This window comes from Muscardinus avellanarius (assembly GCF_963383645.1).
Source record: "Muscardinus avellanarius genome assembly, chromosome: 7".
In the NCBI taxonomy this organism is placed as follows: Eukaryota; Metazoa; Chordata; class Mammalia; order Rodentia; family Gliridae; genus Muscardinus; species Muscardinus avellanarius.
This window is the reverse complement of record NC_137793.1, coordinates 71,304,108-71,330,804: the sequence shown is the minus strand read 5'-3', so window position 1 is coordinate 71,330,804 and position 26,697 is coordinate 71,304,108. Positions and strand designations below refer to the sequence as shown.

General features: G+C 34.7%; 1 protein-coding gene across 5 annotated transcripts; it reads left to right on the top strand.

Annotated features, from left to right (window-relative positions):
* Positions 1–221: 221 nt before the first annotated feature.
* Positions 222–26,410, top strand: LYPLAL1 (lysophospholipase like 1; the record flags this gene model as incomplete). Of its 5 annotated transcripts, none has more annotated exons than XM_080699151.1 (5): positions 222–315; positions 4,049–4,148; positions 17,996–18,117; positions 25,631–25,746; positions 26,021–26,410. In XM_080699151.1, 5 exons carry the CDS (start codon positions 222–224, stop codon positions 26,258–26,260), a joined length of 672 nt encoding a protein of 223 aa, XP_080555277.1. In that variant the 3' UTR covers positions 26,261–26,410. The 5 variants fall into 5 exon arrangements, with proteins under 5 accessions (XP_080555277.1, XP_080555275.1, XP_080555276.1 ...); XM_080699149.1 differs by having other exon boundaries at positions 17,948–18,117; XM_080699150.1 differs by having other exon boundaries at positions 4,049–4,155; positions 17,967–18,117.
* Between the last annotated feature and the right edge of the window lie 287 nt (positions 26,411–26,697).

The window sequence follows — 26,697 nt, the reverse complement described above, 5'->3', positions numbered from 1 at the left end:
TAAAACCCGGGAAATAACCTTTCTTAGCAAAACCAAACTGCCAGTACAGCTTGGGCAGCCTTAGACTTGGCCCGGGATCCCCAAAGGTTTAGAAAAGCTGGGCGGCTCCCACTGCGCCTGCGCGGCGCCAGGCGCGCGCCCGCGCGGTCTGCGTGGTAGCGTGCGCAGCCCCGAGACACCGGAAGAACGAGACTGCGCCGCTCGCGGTCCTGGCCTCCACCATGGCGGCCGCGTCGGGGTCAGTTCGTCTGCAGCGCTGCATCGTGTCGCCGGCTGGCAGGCACAGCGCCTCGCTGATCTTCCTGCATGGCTCAGGTGGATTGCAGTTTTACGGGCTGTTTTTCAGCAGCTTGGTGACATCCTTCCCTCGTTTACCCCATTGTTTCCCAGTGGAGGACGCGCCGGGCCCAGAAGGGGTCTGGGGTTCCGAGAAGGTTATCTGCCCTCCCTAGCCCTTGGTTGTGGGTGCGCGGACACTGTCACCTGCTACACCGCCCTCCTTGGCCTTCCTTCTCCTGTCTTGTAGTCACCAGCCCATCGTCTTCGCTTCCAGCCCTTGTCCCTGCTGTCCCACAGCCCAGCCCTCAGTCCACCACATTCTCCCTAGTACAACCCTTACCACCCCCGTCCCCATCCTTTTCCTAGTTTAAGCAGAGCAGGTTAGTAAGGTAAGTCTTATGTTAAAGGCACGTAGATTTTTTTAGCACTTTTTAGGGCCAGCTACTAGGGATTTGAGTTTTCCTCCGCAGTGGATAATTTACCATTGCATTCTTTTTCCAGTCTCCCAAACTAATGTAGACAATTGAGACTCCAGGTAAATTTACTGAGAATCTCCTTGCTGTGTGCCACTGCCAGGCTGGAATGCTTTTCCCCCTTTTCTTTTTCCCGCTTCCCCTTCCTACCTTCCCCTTTCATCCTCTGTCATTAAGTCTCCAAGGCAGAGCACTAAGTCAATTCCCAGTTCCAGGGGCAGGTATACTGTCTGTTCATCATTCCATATAGCATTCCCACTCTCGTCTGTAATTATTTATCTTTCTTCTGCCCTGGATTATGAGTACCTCGAGAGTAAGGGCCCTAGTTTTAATCCTCCCATCCACAGTGCTTGGCCCAGGGTAAGTTCTCAGAAAATGTCAATATTTATTTATTTGTAAAGAAATGAGATGCAACTGATGTCCTCAGGGAGCCTACCTAAATTTAAATACAGAAACAATTTAATGAGTCAGCAGTGCATAGGAAATCACAAGATGGTGCATAATTTGCTGCCAAGTGAATAGTAAGGAAATAAAAAACTGCGGTCAGGCATTATTATGGCATTTTCTTTTTTTTTTAATTTTGTATTGGTGTATCGTCATACATCTTAATGGGATACAAGATGTGGAGACATACATGCACACATCACCTAATTCACCCTTTCCTAGCTTCTCAGATTTTTCCAAGAAAGTTGTCTTTGAGCTGAGACATGTGTAGACCTAAAGGGAAGAATAGTGATTGCATAATGGAAGGGATTGGAAAGAGGGGGTGGAGAACTAGATGTGAACAGAATCGGAAAGTATTCTTTTCTTCATTTTGAAAATGAGACCAGATAGCTTCAACAGCTTGTACAAGGTTACTTAGCTGTGACTGTGAGTGGTGGTGAAATTGGGACTTTCAGCCCAAATCTCTCGGATTCCAAATTTAGTATTCAGGTGGGCTAAGGTGAAAACCCCTGCTCTAGAATGTATCATTTTGAAAATAGAGAAGAGGACCAATGATGATTAAAAAGGACTTGACCAATTAAATATTTCTATGAGATGAGGTATCCAGAGAGCAGCAAAGCTTTACAATTAGGAGACTGTGAGTAATAATAGGGCCCCAGGGGTGTTCATAAGTGCCCCAAAATTTCCCAATACTGTAATCCTTATAAATAAGCTAATTTATTCACATTATTTTTTTTTTCCGGTTCTGGAGATGGAATCCAGAGGCATTGACCTCCAGCTATACCCCCTGCCCTATTTTTTATTCTTTATTTTGAAACAGGGTTTCACTAAGTTGCGAAGGGCCTCACTAAGTAGCTGAGGTTGTCAGTGAACCGTGATCCTCTGGTCTCAGCTTCCCAAATGCTGGGATTATAAGTGTCCACCACCACACCCGGCTCACAGTATCTTTAGAAAGAACTCTTACGTTTTAGTTTCTTCCCTGGACCACTTTGCTTAAAGTAACTATACTTACTCTTCAATTACATATTACTGATATTTTTATCACCTGTAGCATGTTTCTGAAACCCAGAATCATCTATTTTGTGTGTATATGTGTATATATATGTTCCTCTTTAGGCAAATAATTTATCTAGTTCTGCTGATTATGCAAGTATAATGTGTTTCTTATATATTTAAATCTCCATTGAGGTATATAAAACTTACTGAAAATTGCCCTTTATCATTCAGGTTAAAGGCTAATTTTACATTAGACTTTAAAATAAGTGGTTATATTACAGAAGTTGTTTGGATTCCATTTAATCCCAGTATGAACAAACTAATTATATAGCAGTTGTCTTATACTGTTGGAGTAAGGTGCTGGCTTTTTAAAAAGTGAACATTGTAGATGTATGTATGTATGTTATCGTGTAGTTCTCAGCTCTTAGGTGTTCATACCGTTCTCTCCTGTCTGGGATCTTAGCACTTGCCCTTTCCTCTGCCTCAAATGTTTTTTCTTTCACTTCATTTTACCAGATTTTTACTAAAATCTACCACTGTAGATTTGAATTCAGACCGCTCAGCAACTCTCTTAGATGTCTAGTTTGTGTCAGTGCTGTTCTACATAATAAACAACTTGGTGGATAAAACAAAATAAAACTTGTCCTTGTGGAGCTTATATTTTAGTGAAATTGTCCTCAAAATCATCAACTAGCTCAGTTTGGGATGTAATAAACCCTTACAGCACCAAGTGCCTCATCTTTGTAGCATTACACTTGTCTTTCACATGTATTTTATGATTCGTTGATTAATGCCTATTTATCAGGATAAACTAATCACCGCCACACTAGTAGTAAACACAGTGCTTGGCACATTAACAGTTATTTAGTAGATAATTTTTGAATTGATGTTTTAGCGAATTGATTAAAATTTTTAAATTATAGTATGGTATGGTGGTGCACACTTGTCATCCTAGTAGCTGGGAGGCAGAGAAAGGAAGATCATAAGTTCATGGCTAGCCTCAGCTACTTATTGGGTCCCTCTGCAACTTAGACCATTTCAAAATAAAGAATGAAAATTAGGGCTGGGAGTGTAGCTCAGAGGTAGGATGCTTCAAAAGTTTGGAGCAAACTAATAACATAGCTTTAACAGTCACTTTGGGAATTTATTCCTTTTAAAAGTTGGATAAGCTGGGCATGGTGGCGCACGCTTGTAATCCTAGCATTTGGGAGGCTGAGACCGGAGGATCGCAGTTCGTGGACAGCCTCAGTTACTTAGTGAGGCCCTCTGCAACTCAGTGAGACCCTGTTTCAAAACTGGGCAGGGGGTATAGCTCGGAGGTTAAATGCCTCTGTGTTCCATCCCCAGACCCGAAAAAAAAAAAATGTTGGATAAAGAAATGATAATGTTAAGAATCAGAAATAAAAATTTCTTTTTAGAAAATCTATTTTATTATATCTGTTAAGTAAATGAGGAAACCTAAAGTGATCAGTATTAAAACTAGAAGTATAATAATCAAAATATTACTACTACTAATGCCTGGGCAGTTAAGTCATATTGAAAAGTAAGTTCCTATGAAGGATGTCTTCAGTATGGAAATTTTTTTAAATTTCTTATTATAGCCTTCATATGACATAAAAGTTATAGACTGTAAGACTTTATTTTGGTTATTTTTTGTTGTCATTTGTTTTTGGTGTGTGTTTGTGTGTGTTATTGGGAATTAAAACCAGGGGCATCTACGTCTGAGCTACCCCCACCCCCACCCCTTTTTTCTGAAACAGGGTGTCCCTAAGTCACTTCTCCCTGGCCTATAGATTGTTTTAAATAAACTATATTATTAAAATGTTTATCTTATTCTAGATTTTGTGATTCATCAGGTGATTCTGGACAAGGACTCAGAAAGTGGATCAAGCAGGTTTTAAATCAAGATTTAACATTCCAGCACATAAAAATTATTTACCCAACAGCTCCTCCCAGGTATGCAGTGATTTATCTCTCTTTTATTATAATTCTGTGGCATAAAATACATGAAGAGATGTGCCAGCTAGGTGTCTTTTAAGCTTGATTCTGTATTTAAGATACTTTAAGTTTAAATTTAGATTCTTTTCTTCCTGAGTATATTCTTTATTTTGTGTTTAGACACTTGGCAAGTTTTGCTAGGTGAGTAATTTCCTTCTCTATAACTGGTTCCCCGTAGCTCTCATTTCAGACTGTCAGTGCCTGGCCTGCCACACACTGCTTCCTCAAACTCTTCTCCTCATTCATTTCAAAAGGCAACTTAACTTTTTTCACCAATTATAATTTTTCTAACAATTTATTTAACCAGATTTTATAATCTGTGGAAAACAGTTTCATGATATGCTTTCTGTTTTTAATAGGATTATTTAGAAATGGTATGTTTTTTGAACTAGTAAACCAGAGTAGAAATATAGAGTTGACTACCTAATAAATATTTAGATTATATGAATTGTAGGTGTGTTTAATTCACAGTAATAAGACTGGTAGAGTTTTGATGTTGAACTGCTTTTTATAAATATTATAAAACTATTTATAGCCTTTTATTCTGAACATATGCTTTATACTGAAGCTTAAAAATTTTTTTTGGTAAATGAAATAATGTGCTGAGCTATGCAACCAAATCTGATTTCTCATTATCTGTTCCTGATTTATTTTTATTAAGCACATTATATGCTTAAGCAAATGTTTCACTTTATTTTTCCACTCAGTATTAAGGAAAAAAAGATCTGGGACTTAAAAGATCTTTTTATAGTCACTAATAAGAATTTACTTACCTAGTTGATAGAATTGAAAGAAATGGAACAAAAATAATAATGGAAGATTGAAGATTCAAAAGAGTTATTGCTTTAGTATAGTTAATAATTTAGAAGTTTGGTGGCATAGATAAGAGATCTGATGACCAATGGGTTATTTTTGTCCTAGAAACTGAATGCCTTCAAAAGTACCAAAAATGCTTGTTATTTTTGCTAGTTTTTAGAAAAGGTAAAGTTGGAAGGTGAACAGTTACTAGTGTTCCTATGAGAATGGAAAAGATAAGTGCATTTCAGTCAAAGTACAAATGTAATTGATAAATTACAAGGAAGACCGTTGGAAACATGACTCTAGGAATTAATAATTTTCATCTCCTAAGTTTCATGTATAATCACCAATTATAATATGATTTCTAGATCACTGTTTCTCATACTTTAGGCTGAAAGCATTTCAGAGAGTCATTTCAGTGATGCTCTGAATTCCTAATAACTTTTTGTTATGTTTTCAAAATAAATATTTGGATATACCATTGTTATTTATTTATTTTACATATTTGTTTATTTTGGGTACTAAGAATTGAACCCAGAGGTTATTCCCTCCATACTAAACCCACAGCTTTTATTGTTGTTGTTGTAGTTTTAGTTTTGAAATAGGGTCTTGCTAAGTTGCTAAGGCTATCTTCAAACCCATCATCCTCCTGTCTCAGCCTTCTGAGTCCTAGTATTACAAGTGTGTGCTACCATACTGACTCATGAAACTGTCTGCTCTTTCTTTCTTTCTTTCTTTCTTTCTTTCTTTCTTTCTTTCTTTCTTTCTTTCTTTCTTTCTGTGGTACTGAGCATGGAACACAGGGGCTTTTTTCTACCTCCAGGCTATACTCTCAGACCTATTTTATATTTTGTTTGGAAACAGGGGAGAGCCTCACTAAGTAGCTGAGGCTGGCTTTGAACCTGTGTGATTCTCCTGTCTCAGCCTCCCAAGCACTGGGATTAAAAGTCTGTGCCACCACGCCTGGCTCATTAAACATTTTAAACCGTAGTAACAAATAAAAATGTAATGTTAACTATAAGTTTCCTTGACACTATAAAAATGTAATATGAACTACATATTTAAATATAAGTTTTCTTGGGCACCACCTTAAGAAAAAGAAAAGGAAATGGGTAAATTTATATTAATAATTATTTTATTTAACTCAGTATATCAAAATATTACTTCAGCATGTAATCAAAATAAATATTTTACATTCATTGTTTATATTAATTTTTGAAATATAGTATGTGTTTTATGTAAACAGCACATCTCAACTTGAATGCCAATTAATTTAATTTAATTTAATTTGGTATTAGAAATTTAGTGCCAGGCGTGGTGATGCATTTTTATAATCCCAGCATTTGGGAGGCTGAGACAGTAGGATTGCGCTTCTTAGTGAGGACCTTTGCAACTCAGTGAGACCTTGTTTCAAAATAAAGAATAAAAAATAGGTCTGGGGGTGTAGCTCCAAGGTAGAAGGCCCCTAGGTTCCATCCCCAGTACCCCCCTCCCCCCCCCCACACACACAATTTAGTCCTCAGTTGCACTCGCTGCATTTTAAGTGTATAACTCTTAGGTGTTTTTAGGGACTGCCATTTTGGACATGTAGTTTAAGTCTTAGAAAGGATTCCCAAGCCAGGCAAGAGGCCACATGTTTGTAATCCCGGCACTACAGGAGGCTGACAGGTTCTGGAACACCCCCAACAACTTAGTGAGGCCCTCTGCAAATGAGTGAGAACCTGCTTCAAAATAAAAATAAATAAAATAGGGGTAGGGGTTTAGCTCAGGGGTAGAATGCTCTTGAGTTAAATCTCTCATACCAAAAAAAAGGCTTAGGACAGAGTATGTTGAGAGTTGCTATTCTAGATCAAATCATTTTTAATTAAATTCAGTGTTCACAGTTTACTCAAGTTTCCACTGTTTTTTTTTTTTTTTTTTTTGGTTGTGTGTGTGTGTGTGTGGTGCTGGGGAATGAACCCAGGGACATACTACCTCCAAGCTATACCCCCAGCTAGACTTTATTTTTTAAGCGGGGTATCACTAAGTTGCAGAGGACCTCCCTAAGTACCTGAGGCTGGCAGTGAACCTGGATCCTCCTGCCTCAGTCTCCCAAGTACTGAGATTACAAGTGTGTGCCACCACGCCTGGCTGAAGTTTTTACTTTTAATTAGCAAATTTTTGCAAAAAGTTTCCAAGATGTTATTTTAAATAATAATAATAATATACCTAAATGTAACAAAAATAAAACAAGCAAAATATAAGCAAGTTTGGGAACGAACTTAGTTAACTCTTGGAAAGTCCAAAAAGCATACTGCTCAGTTTGTGGAGGCAAAGATGTGAAGGTATGCTAGAATGAAACCTCTTCATCAGAGCTCTTAGACTATCCTGAGCATCAGGGCAGCTCTCGTTGATCTTTTGAGGTACTCAAGTTAAAAGAGAGAAGGTAGCAAGCCAGTTAAAAGAGAGTATAGTTAGCTACATTTTCTATCTTGTGCTGGACTTATTTCTACTGTAGCACTTTATATCATAATTCAGTTTTGTATCCTTATAGACTCTTAGAGATTTAGTATATTTAAACACTTAGCACAGAACCTGACAGGTAGAATACTTTTAGTGATTACTGAATGAATACATATCTTTCAGAATTTGTTGTTGCAGTTTAAAATACTGTAGTAGGAATGAGTAACTTGATTTGCATATAATACTGAAAATTTACTGTAACTACTTATACGAGTTTTTAAAAGGTATGCTTTGTTATGGCAAAGAGTTCTTAAAAGTACACCTTGCCAGCCGGGCGTGGTGGCGCAAGCTTGTAATCCCCACACTTGGGAGGTGGAGACAGGATCGCGCAGGTTCAAAGCCAGCCTCGCTGGCTTAAAAGACCCTGTTTCCAAGTATATTTATATCTATATATCTATAGAGAGGTCTTGGAGTATATCCCGGAGGTAGAGGGTTTCCAGGAACCCCAGTACCACCAAAAAAAAAAAAAAAAAAAAAAAAAGTACACTTTGTGGTAACATAGAAATTGTAGTTCCTATTGGGATGTAGTTATTCTTTCTAGGTTAGTAAGAGGATTTTCTAGATTAGTAAGAGGATTAATCCAGAGTGAACACAAGACTCTTTAGTTGAAATATGTGAGGCCTGTTGGACCACTTTTAACTGATAAACCCTAAATTGAGGAGGCCTATAATGTCATTAAGCCCAAGTATTTAACTTGGTTTCCAAACTTCAGGTGCTATTTGATCACATGTTGTTAGAATAATCTGGTATTCATAGCACACTGTGCTGTTTTGAGACCCCTGATTATATTCTAAACAACTGTTTACTCTGTTTAGGTAGGGAGTTTGGACAATAGACCTAGCTTTTTTAGTATAATATGACTTCTTTGGGAGAATAAAATTAACCGCTACCTTCCATCTATTGTGACAGTGTTTATTGTGCTGATATAAAGAGTCTTGAGTCCTCTACCTTGTTGACTCTCTTCCAAATAGAATTCAAAGAAGGCAAGTTGTAGAACCAGGCCTTCCTGACCTCACTCTTTTTAATGTAATTGGTTGGATCAAAGTAAACTTTAACAGCCTTAAAAAAACGCATCAATGTTTCATCCATTGGGTATTTCCTGACATTGTCCAAATTTAGAGTACTGTGTATCTCTCCTGTTTTTACTTTCACCACCTGTGAGCCCTTATGATTTTCTACACTGTAGATATTTCACTGACTAGGCTATTCCTTCCAGGACTTACTGAAATTATTGTCTTTTTTAATCTTTCTATTGATGCCATTTGATTGGTATGTAGGGTTAAATGACTTGATACTTAACCAGTTTTGTTCTAGAATGCATCTTGCCTCATATTATTGAAATGATGTTTCCTGTTTCGTAGCTTTTACCAAGCCAGATATTTATGTAAATGAATGCAAAGGAAAAGTAAAAAGCAGGTTAAGCTTCTTATTAGCTTAGGTACATGATGCCAGATGTTTTTCCAGACAGACTATCTTTATACTCTCACCAGCCTTGTTTGAGAGTTACATTTGTTTCGTATCTACCTGAATAAATATTTTCCATGGTTAGTTTTTAATTTATAGTCAACATGGTGAATGTGTAGCAGTTTCCCACTTTACCTTTAATTTGTATTTCTCTAACGCTAATGATGTTGAGCACTCTTTCATATTTTTTAAAAAATTGGATATTTTCACAAGAAATGCCTATTCAAATTGTTTAGACATGCTTTTATGTGATTGTCTTTTTTTTTTTTTTTTGGTGGTATTGGGGTTCCTGGAAGCCCTTCTACACTCCCAGACCTATTTTATACTTTTTTTTATTTTGGAAACAGGGTCTCTTAAGCCAGTGCGGCTGACTTCGAACCAGCTCAATCCTCCTGTCTCTGCCTCCCAAGCAGGGGATTACAAGTGTGCACCTCCACACCCGGCTGATTGTCTTTTTTTAATCCTTTCTTAGAGCTCTGTATTTTTTGGATAAATTTTTTGGTGGTTATTAGAAATATGAATCAAATATATACTTTTATTATTTGCATCTTACTTTCTTAATGATATTTTATGGACATAGTCTGGCACATGCTTGTAATTCCAGAATTTGGGAGGCTGAGACAGGAGGATTGGGTTCACGACCAGGCTCAGCTACTTAGTGAGGCCCTCTACAACTTAGTGAGACCCTGTTTCAAAATAAAGAATAAAATCGGGCTGGGGATGTAGATCAGAGGTAATATGTCCCTGAGTTCCATCTTCAGTACCACACACAGAAAAGTGTTTCTTTAAAAGTAAAATTTGCAGTGTAATACAAAAATATTAAGGATATAATTCAGTGAGTGTTTAAAAATACACACACCTGTTTGCAAAAATTTAGATAATGTTCCCTTTACCCCAGAGAATGTTCTTGAGACCAGTCTAACTTCTTATAGGCATTGCAGTACTGATTTCTATCACTATAGCCCAGTTTTGCTTGTTCTTGAAGTTCGTTTAAATGGAATCATTTGATCTTTGTGTCTGGTTTCTTTCTCTAGACTTAGTATTAGTGTGTGTGTGTGTGTGTGTGTGTGTGTGTGTGTGTGTGTGCATGCACTTGTACGTGTGTGTATATGTGTGTGTGTTATACTGGGGACATTCTACCTCTAGCTATACCCCTAGCCCTATTACATTTTTTATTTTGAATCATTTAATATTTTTGTCTGACTTCTTTCTCTATACTTAGTAGAGAGAGAGAGAGAGAGAGAGAGAGAGAGAGAGAGAGAGAGAGAGAGAGAGAGAGTGTGTGTGTGTGTGTGTGTGTATTCTACTGGGGACATTCTACTCTTGAGCTATACCCCTAGCCCTATTATGTTTTTTATTTTGAAATAGTGTCTCACAAAGTTGATGCTGTCCTTGAATATGTGAATGTGATCTTCCTGTCTCAGCCTCCCACGTACTAGGATTACAGGCATGTGCTACCGTGCCTGATTTAGACATAGTATCTTTAATTTATTTATTTATTTATTCATTTATTTATTTATTTATTTATTTTTGTGGTACTGTGGATGGAACCCAGGGGCATTCTACCTCCAAACTATACCTCCAGCCCCATTTTTTGTCCTTTATTTTGAAACAGGGTCTCACTGAGTTATACAGGGCCTCACTAAGTAGCTGAGGCTGTCTGCAAACCACAATCCTCCTGTCTCAGCCTCCCGAATGCTGGGATAACAAGCATGTGCCACCATTCCCAGCTTAGATGTAATGTTTTTAAAGTTCATCCACATATGTGCATCAATGGTTCCTTTTTAAACTTAGGAATAAATGGTATTTTATATGACTATGCTACAGTTTTTCTCTATTGTACTTTAGTTGATGAACATTTAGATTATTTCTAGTTAGATTATTTCTAGTTCAATGAATAGTGATGCTATAAATATTTTTGTATAAGGTCTTTTGTGAACATATTTTAATGGATTCTCATCTAGACCCTATTGTATCCCATTGTACTTTTTTATCTTAGACCAGAACAAAACTTTTTTTTTTTTTTTTTTTTTGTGGGTCTGGAGATGGAATCCAGAGGCTTTGACCTCCAAGCTATACCCCCTGCCCTATTTTTTATTCTTTAATTTGAAACAGGGTCTCACTAAGTTGCGAAGGGCCTCACTAAGTAGCTGAGGCTATCTGGGAACCACGATCCTCTGGTCTCAGGAATGCTGGGATTACAAGCGTGTGCCACCATGCCCGACTCAGAACAAAACTTTTGATTACCTTTTTTTTTTTATGGTACTAGGGATTGAATCCAGGGGCACTCTACCTCTGAGCTACTCCCCCAGCCCTATTTTTTAGTATCTTATTTTGAAACAGGGTCCCACTAAGTTGCAGAAGCCTACACTAAGTAGCTGAGGCTGGCTGTGAACCTGCAGTCCTTCTGTCTTAGCCTCCCAAGTACTAGGATTACAAGTGTGGGCCACCACGCCCAGCTGATTACCATAGTTTTATAGGAAGTTTTGAAGTTAGCTGGTATAAGTTTTGATTATTCCAAGTTCTTTGCATTTACATGTGAATTTTAGAATCTACTTATCAATTTCAAAAAATAACTCTTTGGATTTTGACTAGAATTGTGTGGAATCTCCAGTTTAATTTAGAGAAAATTGATGTCTTCTGTAGATGCACATAGATATGTCTTACTATGTCTAGGTCTTTATTAATGTCTCAGCAGTGATTTGAATTTTTCAGTGTAGTGGTCTCTTGCTAAATTTGTTTATTCACAAATACTTTTTATGCTATTTCAAGTAGAATTTGTAAATATTTTTCTTATTATTTTCTTCTTAATATGTTTGTATACAAAAATGAATTTCATTTTTGTATATTGTTTACATCCTATCATCCTAATACATACTGTGTCTAGTAGCTGTTGTTTCTAGTAGCAATTTAGTGTTCCTTATGTTTTTGTGTAAATAGTCACATAATCTGTGATAATGGCAGTGGTACTATTTTCTTTTCAGTCATTACGCCCTTCCATTGCCCTGACTTCTTGTACTTGTTGGAACTTGAGTACAATATTGCCTGGAAGCAAGGAACTCTTTCCTGTGCAATCCTGGAGAAGCATTTAGTATTTTGCTATTGTTGGTATTTTTATCTTGGTTCATTTTGCCATGGAGTTACCAGTTTTATTAATTTTCTTATAGAACTAACTTGGTCTTTGTTATTTTCTTTCATTTTTCTGTTTCATTTATATTTACTCATGTTTAGGGCCATTTTATATACCTTATTCCCAGTAATTTATAATCTTATTCCATTATGTCAGATAAAATATTTTATGCAGTTTCAGTGTTTTGATACTCATTGGGACTCATTTAGGGTTTTGCATGTGGTCTGTCTTGCTATCCATTCTTGTGCATTTTTGTATATTGCATTCTGTAAATTTCAAAAGTTTAAGGAATTGATAGTATTACTCAAATTTTTTATATTCTTAGTAATTATTTTTAAGTGGTTCTGTTAGTTACCAAGGATGGGTTTTTAAATCTATAGTCAGTTTTCTCTTCAAGGATTTTTAAGCCATACTTTTAGGTACATACCCATGTAGAATTATTGTTTTCTTCATTGGTAGCTATTATTTTATTAAAGGTTCATTTTTATTTTCTTATAATACCTTAGAATATAATTTCTTTAATATTATGGTTTTCTTATGCTTAATTTTTCTTGCATCTTTTTATTTTCTTTTGATTAGTGTTGCATAATACTTTTTTTAGCCTTTTACTTTTAACCTGCCTACATCGGCTGTTTTTATTATATCTATTATAACATTTCTTTGAACTTTTATTCTTTAACCAAGTGAATGATTCCTGTCTTTTAAGTGATTTGTTTAAGCCATTTACATTTGATAGAACATTGAATTGTTATGTTTAAATTTAAGTTTGTTGCTTTCTATTTCTCTGGAACCCATTTTTCCCCTTTTTATAATTACTTGAACTTTTTGATACTCACTTTTAATTTACCTCTTCCCTTTTTTCCGATTGTGTTAGGGTATGATACATACCAAGCTGTTCCTCTTTTTGAAGTTAACTTTTCACCACTTTAAGTGAACTATATTACCTTAAACTCTAGGCCCCTTTATCCTCCTCCTTTAGAATTATTATATGTATTTCATCTACATAGATTCAAAACTCCACCAAACAAGCTGTATTTTTTGTTTTAGTAATCATGTTTAAACAAAAGAAGAGAACAGTTATCTGTTATATTTATTCAGTTGTGGTTTATTCTAGCATATTGTAATGTTTTTATTAAATGCATAATTGCCATTGGGGTTATAAGTATTCTTTTTCCTCAACTATATTTAATAGATGTTTTTAATCAGCTAAATAGGGACATAGTAAGTGAGAGCCAGCAGTTTACTATGTTAAAGTGGAAAGCATAGCTGTATCTTTATTATGTTAATGTGGACTCTAATTGAAATACCCAATAAAGATTTTTATTTTTGTGACCTATTTGAACTATATTTACAGTTAAAGGTTTTCTTAGTTTAGGTTTACAATTAGAATTTCTATTTTTAGAAAAATAACAATTTAGTAAGCTATTTTTAATTTTTATGATGATGTAGTTTCTCTTGGTGTTTTGAAAACATTTTGAAAGTAATGAGATTTGTGTAGTGCCTCTAATTTTTATTCACTGGTTTTCCACATAAGTTGTTTATACTTTTCATTAAATATAATATTATAAAATTGATATTGACATTTTTTACTTAGGCAGAATAAACAATGGATTTGTCTTTACTTCATCACTTAAAATTTCTCTCTGAAAGCTGGGCATGGCGGCACACACTTGTAATCCCAGCATTCAAGAGGCTGAGACAGGAGGATTGTGGTTCGTGGACAGCCTCAGCTACTTAATGAGGCCCTTTGCAACTCAGCGAGACCCTGTTTCAATTAGGCACTGTAGGAGTCCTTGTCCTGTGCAGGATTTTGTCTTCCCAGCGCCCAGTGAGGGAGGCGTGGGTGGAGAGCAGTGCAGGACACCTGAAAGCTCAGGCTGCAGCAGCCTGACCCCCTCCCCAGGCTTTGTCCTAAGTTAATTCTCAGACAGCAATGCAGCATTAATGAAAACTCCAAAAGGATTTTTCAAGCAAATTATTTGAAAGTATTTTAAAGTTTGCTAAATGTTTTGGTTAACCTTTTAGATAAACATAGCACAGTGAATACCTAACAATAGCCAGGACAGATAGGAAAAAACAGACTAATGTGAAAATAGTAGAAAGAGAGAGGCTTACTGCAAACAACTTCTGAGCATGCGCAAACCACTGTAGAACTGTCCGTATGTTACTAACTGATGTAGGTTAGTGGAACCAAGCGAAGCCTTATAAACGTTCTTCACTGTGTCACAGAACACAGAAGAGTATTGGAACAACTGTTTTCTCAATTTTTCTAAGGATCGTATAGAACTAGTACCATTCTAGATATATTGGAGAGAAATATATATTAATATATTATATATTAATACGTTTAATATGTATATTAATTTGTAGGGATTATGGCATAATTATGTCTTAGAACTTAGATTGAGTGAGACTAGGTAATATAAAGTTAAATATATGGCAAAAGTGGAGTTTCACTGTTTCACCTCCTTCGGAGAAGAGTGGCTAGCTAGCTACCTGGCTGCCTGCCTGTCTTCTCAAGCACAGTTGCCTATCTATCTGAGATAAAATGAATTTAAGCCTTTAGGTCACCCCATGTATAAAAATAAATTTCCTCAAAATGTAAGACTTAAAAGTATAAATGCAAACAAAAATTTTAAAAAAATATGTGGGTATCTATGATAAAATTTATGAATTGTAACAACATCTTAAATCATAAAAATAAGTTTAATACTTTTAAAAGGACATATCAAATGTAGTGTGTGTGTGTGTGTGTGTGTGTGTGTGTGTGTGTGTGTGTGTGTTACTTGGAATGGAACCCAGGGGCATTCTACCTTTGAGCTATACCTCTAGCCCCATTTTATTCTTTATTTTTGAAATGGGGTCTCACTAAGTTGCAAATGGCCCCACTAAGTTGCTGAGGCTGGCCATGAACTTGTGATCCTCCTGTCTCAGCCTTCCAAGTACTGGTATTACAATCATGTACCACTATACCTAGCTGAATGTAAAATATTTTATCTGGTGAAAAGAATGACTTAACTACATGTCAGTATTCAAAAATAAACATGAAAAATACTACTTGAAATATGCATGTCACTGTGGGGAGGAAAGCTGACCAAGTGATATTTGCAAGTATGAATATACCATTATGAATTTCACTATGATGTATAATTACATTGCATCAATAAAATAACTAGAAAACCTAAATGACACATACTTGTCAATAATAGACAAAGTGTTCTTCTAAACTAACAACAACAACAAAAAAAGCCTAATAGAAAAAAGTAGTAAATGACATGAGTTGTCACTTGCATTTAGGTCAAGTATTAGAATAGGCAGAACTAATCAGTGGTAGAAATGCTATACAGGCCTATGAAGTATATGGGGATTGCCTGCAAGGGGCATGATGGAGTTTTCTAGGATGATGTTGGGCATTATTGTAGAGCCGATGGTTGCATTGTCACATTTACTTGAACTAGATACTTACAAATGAGTTCTTTTATATATGTATGTTGTATCTCAATAAAGTAAAGCATATTTTGAAATTTTAGCTAATACTCTTAAATGATAACATTTTAAAGAATGTTAGTACCTGTGCTGGAAAAAGGTGAATTTTTGCAACCCCTTCGTGAAAGCAACTTTGCAGCATCTTTTAAGATAAGTTATACCTTTCAGCACAGCAGTCATGTTCCTTGGTCTCTGCTTCATAGGAATGAAATCCCACTACATAAAAACTTACATGCAGATATGTTGAATACAGCATTTTTCTTAATGGCTAGAACCTGGGTACCATATGAATGCTTCTTAGTAGGAAATGGATTGTTAAAATGTAGAACATCTTTATGTTAGAGCATAATTTAGCCATTTAAAAGAATGGGTGAAAACTGTATTGGATGGAGGGATATCTGTGAGCTATTGTTAAAAAAGAATGTGTTGCACATAAGAGGAGACAGGCATAAGTATTCCAGTTTTGAAAGGAAGTACTGCCCCCCAAATTCTGTAAATACATGTTTTTTCTTTTGTTTTTGTTTTTTTTGGGGTAGTAAGGATGGAACCCAGGGGTATTCTGCCTCTGAGCTACTGTTTTTATTCTTTATTTTGAAATAAGGTCTCACTCAGTTGCAGATGGACTCACTAAGTAGCTGAGACTGTCTGCAAACCAATAATTCTCCTGTCTCAGCCTCTCAAGTACTGGGATTATAAACATGCAACACCACACCCGGCTTGCATGTTTTAATATATGTGTGGAAAAATTGTGTATATCATTTTTGTAAAATTTTATATAGGTTTATCAGGGAAAATGTTAGGTTTCTATGTATTGTCTTATAGGGATATTCATACATATATTCAAATTTTAGAGATATTTTTATAAAGTAAGATGATATTCTGTTTAAGTAAATAAGATTTCTGTATATAAATTTTTGTTAAATTTGAGTCAGAACACCTTTCTTATTTCCCTGTTTCTTTCAGCTTCTCTGAAATTCTCCAAATATAATCCTCTTGACTTGCAGGACCCTAATGCTGGTGCCCACTTATTTTGAAGTGGTATGATCCATACAGAAAATAGGGGAGTTCTACTCCTTTCAGCACTAGCCATTGACTCTAATGATGATGATGATGAAATTAGGCATTTCTACCTCCTTGAGGTAACTACGAATCCACATGAGTTTTTCAGTAGTGAAGACACAGGAAAGCTCATTCATGTCTCTTAGCCCTGCACTTGTTTTTGTAATGGACACTGCATGCTTTTATTGAACTAACTTTGGAGAGAGAATACAGCTAACCTTGAAATGACAATGTAGAAGCATTGGTGTAAGTGGTGTAAGAGGAGTCTTATATCTATGTCATCAAAGACAGAGTTACTTGTCATTGGTTTAGATTTTTTTCAGTCATGATGGATCTTTTTCCCTGGTTATGTTTTCTGTGACACTTTTACATGTAAAATGAATCCTATTTTCACTATAAAGTAAAGAGTAAATTGGGCCTTGCCCAGTTATAAACTCCATCTTTTGTCAAACTTTCCCCTCCCTTATCTTTGGCAAATCCTGTGTTCTGTTTTTTTATTGGTGCATTATATTTATACATCATACTGGGGTAAAAAAAACTTGTGTGGACATACATGTACACATCGCCCATTTAGCCCCTACCCAATTCCCACCCTATTCCCTCCCCATCCCTCTTTCCCTTGCTTGGCTTAGTGGTTGACTTCAATATGTTTAAGTACATTATGTGCTTTGAGAGTTTCCTTCTTCCCCGTCCCATCCCCTCACTTAGGTTGTCTTCTTTGCTCCTCTATAGGATTTCCTTTTTCATCTAGAGTTCCTCCCAATGACCCATTTATCCTTAGCTTTCACATATTAGGGAAAGCATCCAATTTCTTATTTTTTTTGACTGACTAATCTCGCTTAACATTAGCATTTGTTCTGTTTTTAAATGAGCTCCTAGACCTTTGTGTTTGCCTGCAAGTTATCTCTGAGATAGTTTTGTTCCCCATTCTTTTACCTTTAGTAACACAGAATTTGAGCACAAAACCCATAACTCAGGTTGTAATTGATTAGAATAATACTTGGAATACCTAATTTTACATATATTATTTTAAAAGTAACAACCCATTCCAGAGCATTAATATGCAATGGATAAATTAAAAACCCAATAGCATTATAATTGTCCCATCTCTTAAAAAAAGACTATTAATTAAAGATAATGAACTAATAAATGTTAGTGGAATCAATGTAAGTATAGGAAAAATAATACAATATGCACAAGAGTATCTTAATATGAATTCCTTAACAGAAAACTTGAAATTTATTCATTCAAAGCACTATAATCTTTTGGAAATTAAAACAACCACTTAATATCATTATTTCCTATTTATTTTAAACAGGCCATATACTCCTATGAAGGGAGGAATTTCCAATGTATGGTTTGACAGATTTAAAATATCTAATGACTGCCCAGAACACCTTGAATCAATCAATTTAATGTGTGAAGTGCTTACTGATTTGATTGATGATGAAGTAAAAAGTGGAATCAGGAAAAACAGGATATTAATAGGTAAGACCTTCAAATGTCTTCAACTCTATACATGAACATTGGAGCAGTGGACACGTACTTGGAACATCATTTACTTGCATATCATTCATAGTTCAAGATAAACTACACATTGAGGCTTTTAGAAATATTAGAATCATAAGCAGTAGCTTATGAAACCATTTTTAATAATAGCATAATTTGCTATCTGTTTTAGAACAATTTTTTTGTATTGTGTGTGTTCTTCCTTTTTTAGTTAACCTTGCTTGGTTAGGTTGAAAATTATGATTCTCATATTAAGTTTTATCTTTATATTGTTAACAAACATTTAAGTGCTAAAGTTAAAAAATCTCAGAAAGTTCATAGTCTAATGAGATAGATATTGAAGTTTTAAATGTTCTAATGCAATGCACATATTACTGTAGAAATTGTAAAAGGTATAGTGTAATCAGGGAAGAGAGAGAATAAGTAAATATTTTGGGGAGTTAGGAGCTGCTTTGTAGAAGAAGTGACCCTGCAACTGAGTTTTAAAGAAGGAAAAAGAACTTGACTGGTAAATAGAAATGGAGTCATGAAAGAAAGCAAGGGCTGGGTGGAACATGGTTATAATCCCAGTACTTCAGAGGCTGAGACAAGAGGATTATGGTTTCATGGCCAACCTCAGCTACTTAGTGAGACTCTGCAACTTAGTGAGATCCTGTTGCAAAATAAAGAATGAAAAATAGGGATGGGGTGTAGCTCAGAAGTAGAATGCCCTTGAGTACCACACACACAAAAAAAGAAAGGATGGTTGATATGCACCCCAATTTCTATAATGTGGTGGGATGAGCATTTCAGAAAAATTTTGCTGACTATACTGGAAGGGGGGGGTTGCTGACTAGTCAGTAGATCAGGTGAGCAGCAAGCAGTTAAATATTGTAGATCTAGTAGAATTATTGAAGACTAAACCAGCACACTATCTTAAGATTTTGAAGATACAGGGAGGAGTAAGATTATACTTAAGAAAATTATAGTAGACTACAGAGTTTGACTGTAAAAAGTTTCATGAAAAGTACATGTATTGCTTTATTAATAGGAAAAAATAATAAACTTTTGTTAAGATAGAGGAAGAATTGGGCGAAAGGTTTATTACTCATTCCATATGTGATATTTAGGAGATATTCAATAAAAAGGTGTTTCTTAGAGACATTCATGAATCTTCACCATTAAAAACACAAGAAAAACTATCTCAGCTGGGTGTGGTGACACATGACTGTAATCCCAGTCCTTGGGAGGCTGAGACAGGATGATTACAGATTTCAGACAAGCCTTAGCAACTTTGTGAGACCCTCAGCAACTTAGTAAGACCCTGTTTCAATATAAAAAGGGCTGGGGATATAACTCAGATGTAGAATGCTCCTGTTAAACCTTTAGTACCACAAAAAGAAAGAAAAGAAAGAAAGACGTTTGTTTTATTTATTTTTATATACTTCCAATGATTCTGTAGAAGTTATGGCAAAATTTAGGAGAATCATACATGAAATAGTAATTGTTTAATCATTTTTGAAAGTTGGCAATATATTGCCAACTTGAAAGAACCAGGATTTAAATCCTGTATTATGAGAAAGTTATGAATAATATTAGATTAGCCTGTCTTCTGATTTTGTTAAGATTGAAATTGCCCATTGTATATAATATAAACTTATTTTATAGTCAGTACATTCTCTCTTTCTCTCTGTTAAAGTCTGTCTTGAAATTTCATCCTGGTATTTTTCAGTATGATAAATGAAAATGGAGAAACGTGTATTATATTTTTCTTGTTAACTGTTGTACTCAGTAATATGATAGCAATAACTCTTAAGTTAGTTGACATTTGTATCACACTTAACATTTTAAAATTGCCATTATATATCATGCTGTTTTATATTTAGATCATGTTTAAATTATAAAGTTGTTTTCATATCGAGCCCTTCAGCAAGTAAAATAGGATATAATTATTTTCATTCAAGAAATTATAAAACTAAAATTCAAGATTATTGGCTAATACAGTTATTTAGTCAATAATTTTACAGTCACACCAAGTGCTGTGTATATGCATGTCTCTGTCACTTTGCACTATATTATGAGACTACAATGCACAAATAAAAGTGTATTTTAAAAAAAGGAAAAAAAAATTAAATCCCAAATTTTACTTTTGAATTTCATTTTTGGCCACTAGGTGGTGATAATTTGTTAAAGGAAAATATTAATATAATTTAAGTTTAATTTTGATCTAGGATATATGGGACCTGACAAATGATATGAAAAGATTACATGAATTTTGATGATATGAGCATATTACCAGATTTTTGAGGCAATGAGAAGCAAGTGCTTCTTGGACACTGTTACATGGATGATCTAAGTACCCAGAATGAGGGGAATGACGAAAGGAATTATGGTCCATTCATTAAATTAATTATAGTCATAACCTTTAAATGCTATGTATACTCATGTAGAAGATACTCAGTGAACGTGTTCAACTTAGAAATTATTTTTAAAAAATTTTAACGTTATCTTGGAATGTCTTTCAAATCAGTATTACATGAAAGATAAACCTAAATAAAAATTGTACATATGGAGTGAGTTTAACTTAAAATGAATTTTAAAATAACATCAAAATCATGTTTTAGGTGGTAAGATTATGTATGTCTCATTTTCTTCTTTAATTGCATCTATATGGTAAAAATACCTTAAGAAATGTAAGAATATCAATATACTACTTTTATAGATCTCCCAATATATCAATTTTATAATAATATTTATAATAAAAATAAAATAAAGAGATAATTGGAATTCCCACGATGAAGCCAACACCAAAATGTCTCGGCTTCTTCATTCTGACCTCTGGGTTTCCTCTGCATCCTCATGGAGCTGAAGCAGGAATGATAGCATTTGCCCCTTTCTCTAAGCATACCTCAACTTGTTAAAGTACTTTAACTTATTAAACATCTTATGGTTCTTCAACAATTATTAGGACTTTAAAGGCTTGGGATTGTTGTTCTAATAGTTTTCCACAGAGGAAAATAAGCATTTTGTTTATACTGCAAATTTTATATGAGAGGAAATATATAAATCTTTTGAGACTTTATCACACTTTAGTCTACAGAATAATTACAATGGTATATAAAAGAAAGAACTGTTGAAATTTGGGATGGTGGTAGATTTTATGACATTTTAAAAATTCTGGTCAGCTGATAGCAAAGTTTAATTGTGTTTTTTTTTTCTTAGAATTTTTTTTTCAGATACAGTATCTTAATTTTCCAAGTATAGTTTTTTTTATAGATTTGTTTCTGTTTTATTTTATATAAAGAGTTCATAAAGCCAAGTTTATTATTTTTAACATGTTTCATTCAGCTTGTTAATCCTAAGTGTATGTTGAAATGTTAACTCTTGACATTTTAAATACTTAACCAGCAACTATAAATATCCATTATAACTTACCTACAGTGAATTTACTATTTGCTATTTACTTATGAACAGTGTATTTTATATTAACTCTTAAACTCTTGATGGAAAATTGAATTCAAATGACTAGTCCTTTGTGCTACATTTTCTTCTTTTAGGAAAAAAATATACAAAGTACCTTTTCACAGTAGTGTCCCATGCTAAAGGTGATTGTATTGTCAAAGACAGCTAGTGAGGAATTGCAGATTACCTCACAAGATTATAAGTGGATAAGAGAATTAGATTAAATTTTAAAATAATAATTTCAATAAGTTCAATTATCTTACCCTCTCCCCCCCCCCGAAAATTGAACATGAAGTAAAATGTCTGAAGGATGCACTTATGTGCATTCAGAGAGACATTTTTTGTGTGGATAAATGTTTTCTTCTCTCTCTGCTTTTTAGTCCCATCAAAGTTCTCTGAAACCATATAAAGTGATTAGCTTCCCTAGTTAGTAAAAATGAAGTGTTGGGAAGAACTTAATTTGTAAAATTTCTTATAATAGGTATGCTTTTAAAAATCATTTTAATGTATCTTACTTTAGCCCCCAGAATTATTTTTATTAATTATTAACTTTTTTTGCTCCACTTACGAATTTTGATGCTTTTTCAAATCACTGGTATAGTTTATACCCTCTAGAAATTAATTATTCAGTATGGTAACTACCAATTAGAAATGGCTCTTTGAATTCAAATTTAAAGTAGTTAAAAATTGAATAAAGTTTAAAATTTACTTTCTCAGTCACACTGTATTTTAAATATTCATGAACTACATTTGGCAAAAACATAATTCAAGCTCTTAAATTTTTCAGAAAAAATAGTCACTTTGCTCATACAGCATTGGTATGATAGAATATGGATTTCTTTTAAATCATGATCATATATTTACTTTTGGTTCTTACCCATTATACTTAATTTTGAACCATTTACCACATAGCAATGATTCTCAAACATCTGATTTATGGCACGAGAGCTTTTAAAAATTAGACGTAGGTGGTGAAATTTTTTAAGTGGGTCTAAGATTGAGGCTATATCCTTATTGTAAGAAGCTGGATTAGGAAGGATTGGTTTGGAACACATGAATCATTCACTCTTAGATTTTCCAAGCTTTACTTTTATATCAAATCACCAAAAAATTGTACTTCCTTATGACATATCTCATTATATAAATATCTTTATTGAATTTTAATTTACATTAAATGCATTATTTAGTGAATATTTATTAAGCTCCTTTCCTGTGCCAGAATATGTTCTAACCATAGAATCTGTTTTTTAGTGCATGTTAAATCTTGATGATATCCTAGACTCTTTTGGGGGTGCACTGTGGTCTCACATAGTAATGTACTTCAGTCTGACAGTGACACACATGCCCAAGCACATGGAGGGCTCTGCCCGGCTCCCTACCCATTCCCTCCCTTCCCAGTACAGGGTGTCGAGGTTGACATTGCTCTTCTCTCATATGTATGTAATGTCAGTGGAAGTGATTCCTTCATTGATCCTTCCTCTCCCTCCTCCTTCCCCTGGACCACTGGAGTTTCTCCTTCATTATCTGAAGTTCCCCTATTAGTAGCAGAAGTTGCTATGTGTAGGGTGTGTGTGTGTGTGCGCGTGCGTGTGTGCATTTAGCTACACCTCAGCCCTTTTTATTTTTTATTTTTTTGAAGTACAGTCTTGCTAGGTTACTGAAGCTGTTCTCAAACCTATGATCTTCCTATCTTAGCCTTCCAAGTACTGGGATTATAGGTATGTACCACCATGCCCAGCATTATGTAGAATGATTGCTGCTGTTGTTGTTGTTGTTGTTGTTGTTGTTGTTGTTGTTGTTGTTGTTGTTGTTGTTGTGGGTCTGGGGATGGAACCCAGGGGCATTCTACCTCCGAGCTACACCCCTGCCCTATTTTTTATTCTTTATTTTTGAGACAGGGTCTCACTGAGTTGCAGAGGGCCACACTAAGTAGTTGAGGCTGTCCATGAACCATGATCCTCCAGTCTCAGCCTCCCGAATGCTGGGTTTACAAGTGTGCACCACCACGCCTGGCTTAGAATGTTTTAATGTAGAAAAAATGTAATGTTAAAATGTTATTAGAAAAACTTCAGAAGCAAAGAGAAGTCTGTAGGTAATGGCAAAAAAATACTAAAGCTTAGAATTCTTTCTGTATACTTATGATGAATGTTTAACTACCAGAAATTCTAATTTTAACTCTGATGAGCACTGTGTCTCCCAATAGGAAATATCAAAGATTTGTCATGTGATTTATTAATAATATAGCCTTTTTTTTCTAAATGGTTACAAACCTTTTAGAAAATCTCCTGCATAAATGCAAATTTTACATACAGTTTAAAGATGTTTATCCTCCTTCCTCTTTCAACCAAACTCATTCAAGAACCTGTTTTTAGATGTATCTGGATATTGGATAGGGTGTTTTGAAAGAGACTTTCAGTGGTCTTATCCATGGGGGGGGGGCGCTGCTTCTAATAATGAGACCCTTTTATTTTTTTTCTGAAATGTTGAGACTACAGACATAATATTTATTATATATAATTATTGATTATATATTATGCCCTTCTAAAAATCTAAAGATTTTAAACTGTTAGTCCTCTTTCATATGTTTGTGATCTGGGGCCAAAATAAATATCTGCCTAACTCAGATTAAGTAATCCTACTTAATAATATTGGAGGATGATAGAAGGTACATTAAACTATTACAAGAAGTCTAGAGTCCAAGAGTCCTACCTTTACACCTAAAACAGTGGTAAAACTATAAACAGGTCACCTAATTTTCTTGGGCCTCAACGCCTTTCATGTATAAAAGGATATTGTAGTACGTTCAAATTTGTGGTCACAAGGGATCAGCTTCACACTTTGGTAAATGAAATAAGACAGTAGACTGGAAATTAAGAGATCTGAATTTTACAACAAACTGCATTTTTGTATTTCCACGAGTATGTGGCTACATGATTTATTTTTTAGTTTCTCTTGAAATATAATATAAGTGAGATTTCTTTTAGCTCTCACTCAGGTTTGGAAATATACCAAGTCTCTGGCTTGTGGTAAGGTGTGGAGCTACCAGTCTCTCTGCTGCCTTTATCATACCATGTATTTCTTCATTAAAGTCCCCCTGAACAGTAGGATCTTCTTATTTTAATCTGCATATCTCCAGTAACTAGCAGTGTTTGGGACATTAAAGACAACAAACATTTGTGAAGTAAAGTTATTTTTACATAGATGAATATTTTATTTTTATTATTCCTTTATAAGTCAATTTCTAAAATGATGCTCTAATACAAACTGTTTTCAACCAACTCATCACATTTTTGGTTATCCTTCCTAACTTAGAGATCACTAATCATCTATTACATGACAGACACTAGAAACTAACTCCTCATGGAACTCACAGTTTGGCAACTAAGACAAAAAGGTACATGGTATTAATTGTATTTGTAATGTGAGGATTCCTAGAAGTTTAAGCAAAATATAAGGAGACATTAGGTGTTTAAATAAATAATGTTTGTACTATGTCTCACTTTTTGAATTATGACAAACATTTTTACTTGGTGAACATGAGTTCTTTGTTCAGTTTTAGCTCTATTAGTATACAAATCTCTTTACCAGTGAGCACATAGAATAGTGGAATAGAGCACATAGAAAAAAACTGTTATTTTTTCATAGAGGTCTTATTCTATGAGACTGAAAGTAGATTAAATTTCTTCTTAGCACTACAGCTTTTTAAAAGTCTCTATTTTATTTTTTTTTATTTTTTTTATTTATTTATTTTTTTGGTGGTACTGGGGTTCCTGGAAGCCCTTCTACCTTCGGGCTACACTCCCAGACCTCTTTTTACATTTTTTTTATATTTGGAAACAGGGTCTCCTAAGCCAGCGCGCGCGGCTGGCTTCGAACCTGCGCGATCCTCCTGTCTCTGCCTCCCAAGCGCGGGGATTGCAAGCGTGCGCCACCATGCCCGGCAAAAGTCTCTATTTTAAAAGTATTAATGGGAGGTTGGCTTAGATGGTTTTTGCTCAGATTTACTGTGTGCTTTTTTCTGTAAGTGTATTTTTTATATTTGCTTCTTCAGGAGGATTTTCTATGGGAGGATGCATGGCAATGCATTTAGCATATAGAAACCATCAAGATGTGGCAGGAGTATTTGCTCTTTCTAGTTTTCTCAATAAAGCATCTGCTGTTTACCAGGTAAGTTCCAGATTTCAAAACCCAAGACTAAACAAAACAAAACAAACATGCATGTGTAGAAACTAAATTAAAGATGGTAATTAAACAATAAAAATGATGCGCAGTTAGTATAAATTGAACATTCCTAGGAATTCATGGCTAAATTACGCATAATGATTAGTTCTATGCTATCATTAGTGTTCAAGAAATATTCTGTATAAAGAATACTGTTAAGCAAAGAGTGCTTTTAATTAGAATTTCTTAAACTCTTCTGTTTTTGCATGTTTTTCTCTAGGCACTTGAGAAAAGTGATGGTGTGCTTCCTGAATTATTTCAGTGTCATGGTACTGCAGACGAGTTAGTTCTTCATTCTTGGGGTGAAGAGACAAACTCAATGTTAAAATTTCTAGGAGTAAGCACAAAGTTTCATAGTTTTCCAAATGTTTATCATGAGCTAAGTAAAACTGAGCTAGAAAAACTGAAGTCATGGATTCTTACAAAGCTACCAGGAGAAATGGAAAGGCAAAATGAATGAATGAAGATTTTATTTGTTACTATGCATGTAATGACTCTGGGAAAAGTGAGTTTTATTGCCAACTTATAATGATAAAATATTAAAAATTTTACTGACTATTGAAATGTTTAATACCATTGGAAGTAATGTGATCTTATTAATAAAGTGAATATTAATTTGATCAACATCTATGTGTTATTTTTTAATTTATAAAAACTTTATTTTTATAAATATTTGGAGACTTAAAAATTAAAATATTCTAAATTAGTCTAAATAAGGGTAATAAGATATGAAAGGACTTAGCATGGTATTATTTTATCTTTGCCACCACATTTTTAAAATTAACATTTCAAAGATATTTATTTGTGTTTATGTAGTATTCAACAAAAGAGCATTAAAACTCCACATTCATACATACAATTTCACATTATCTCACTTGATCAGGTCAAAAGCTATAT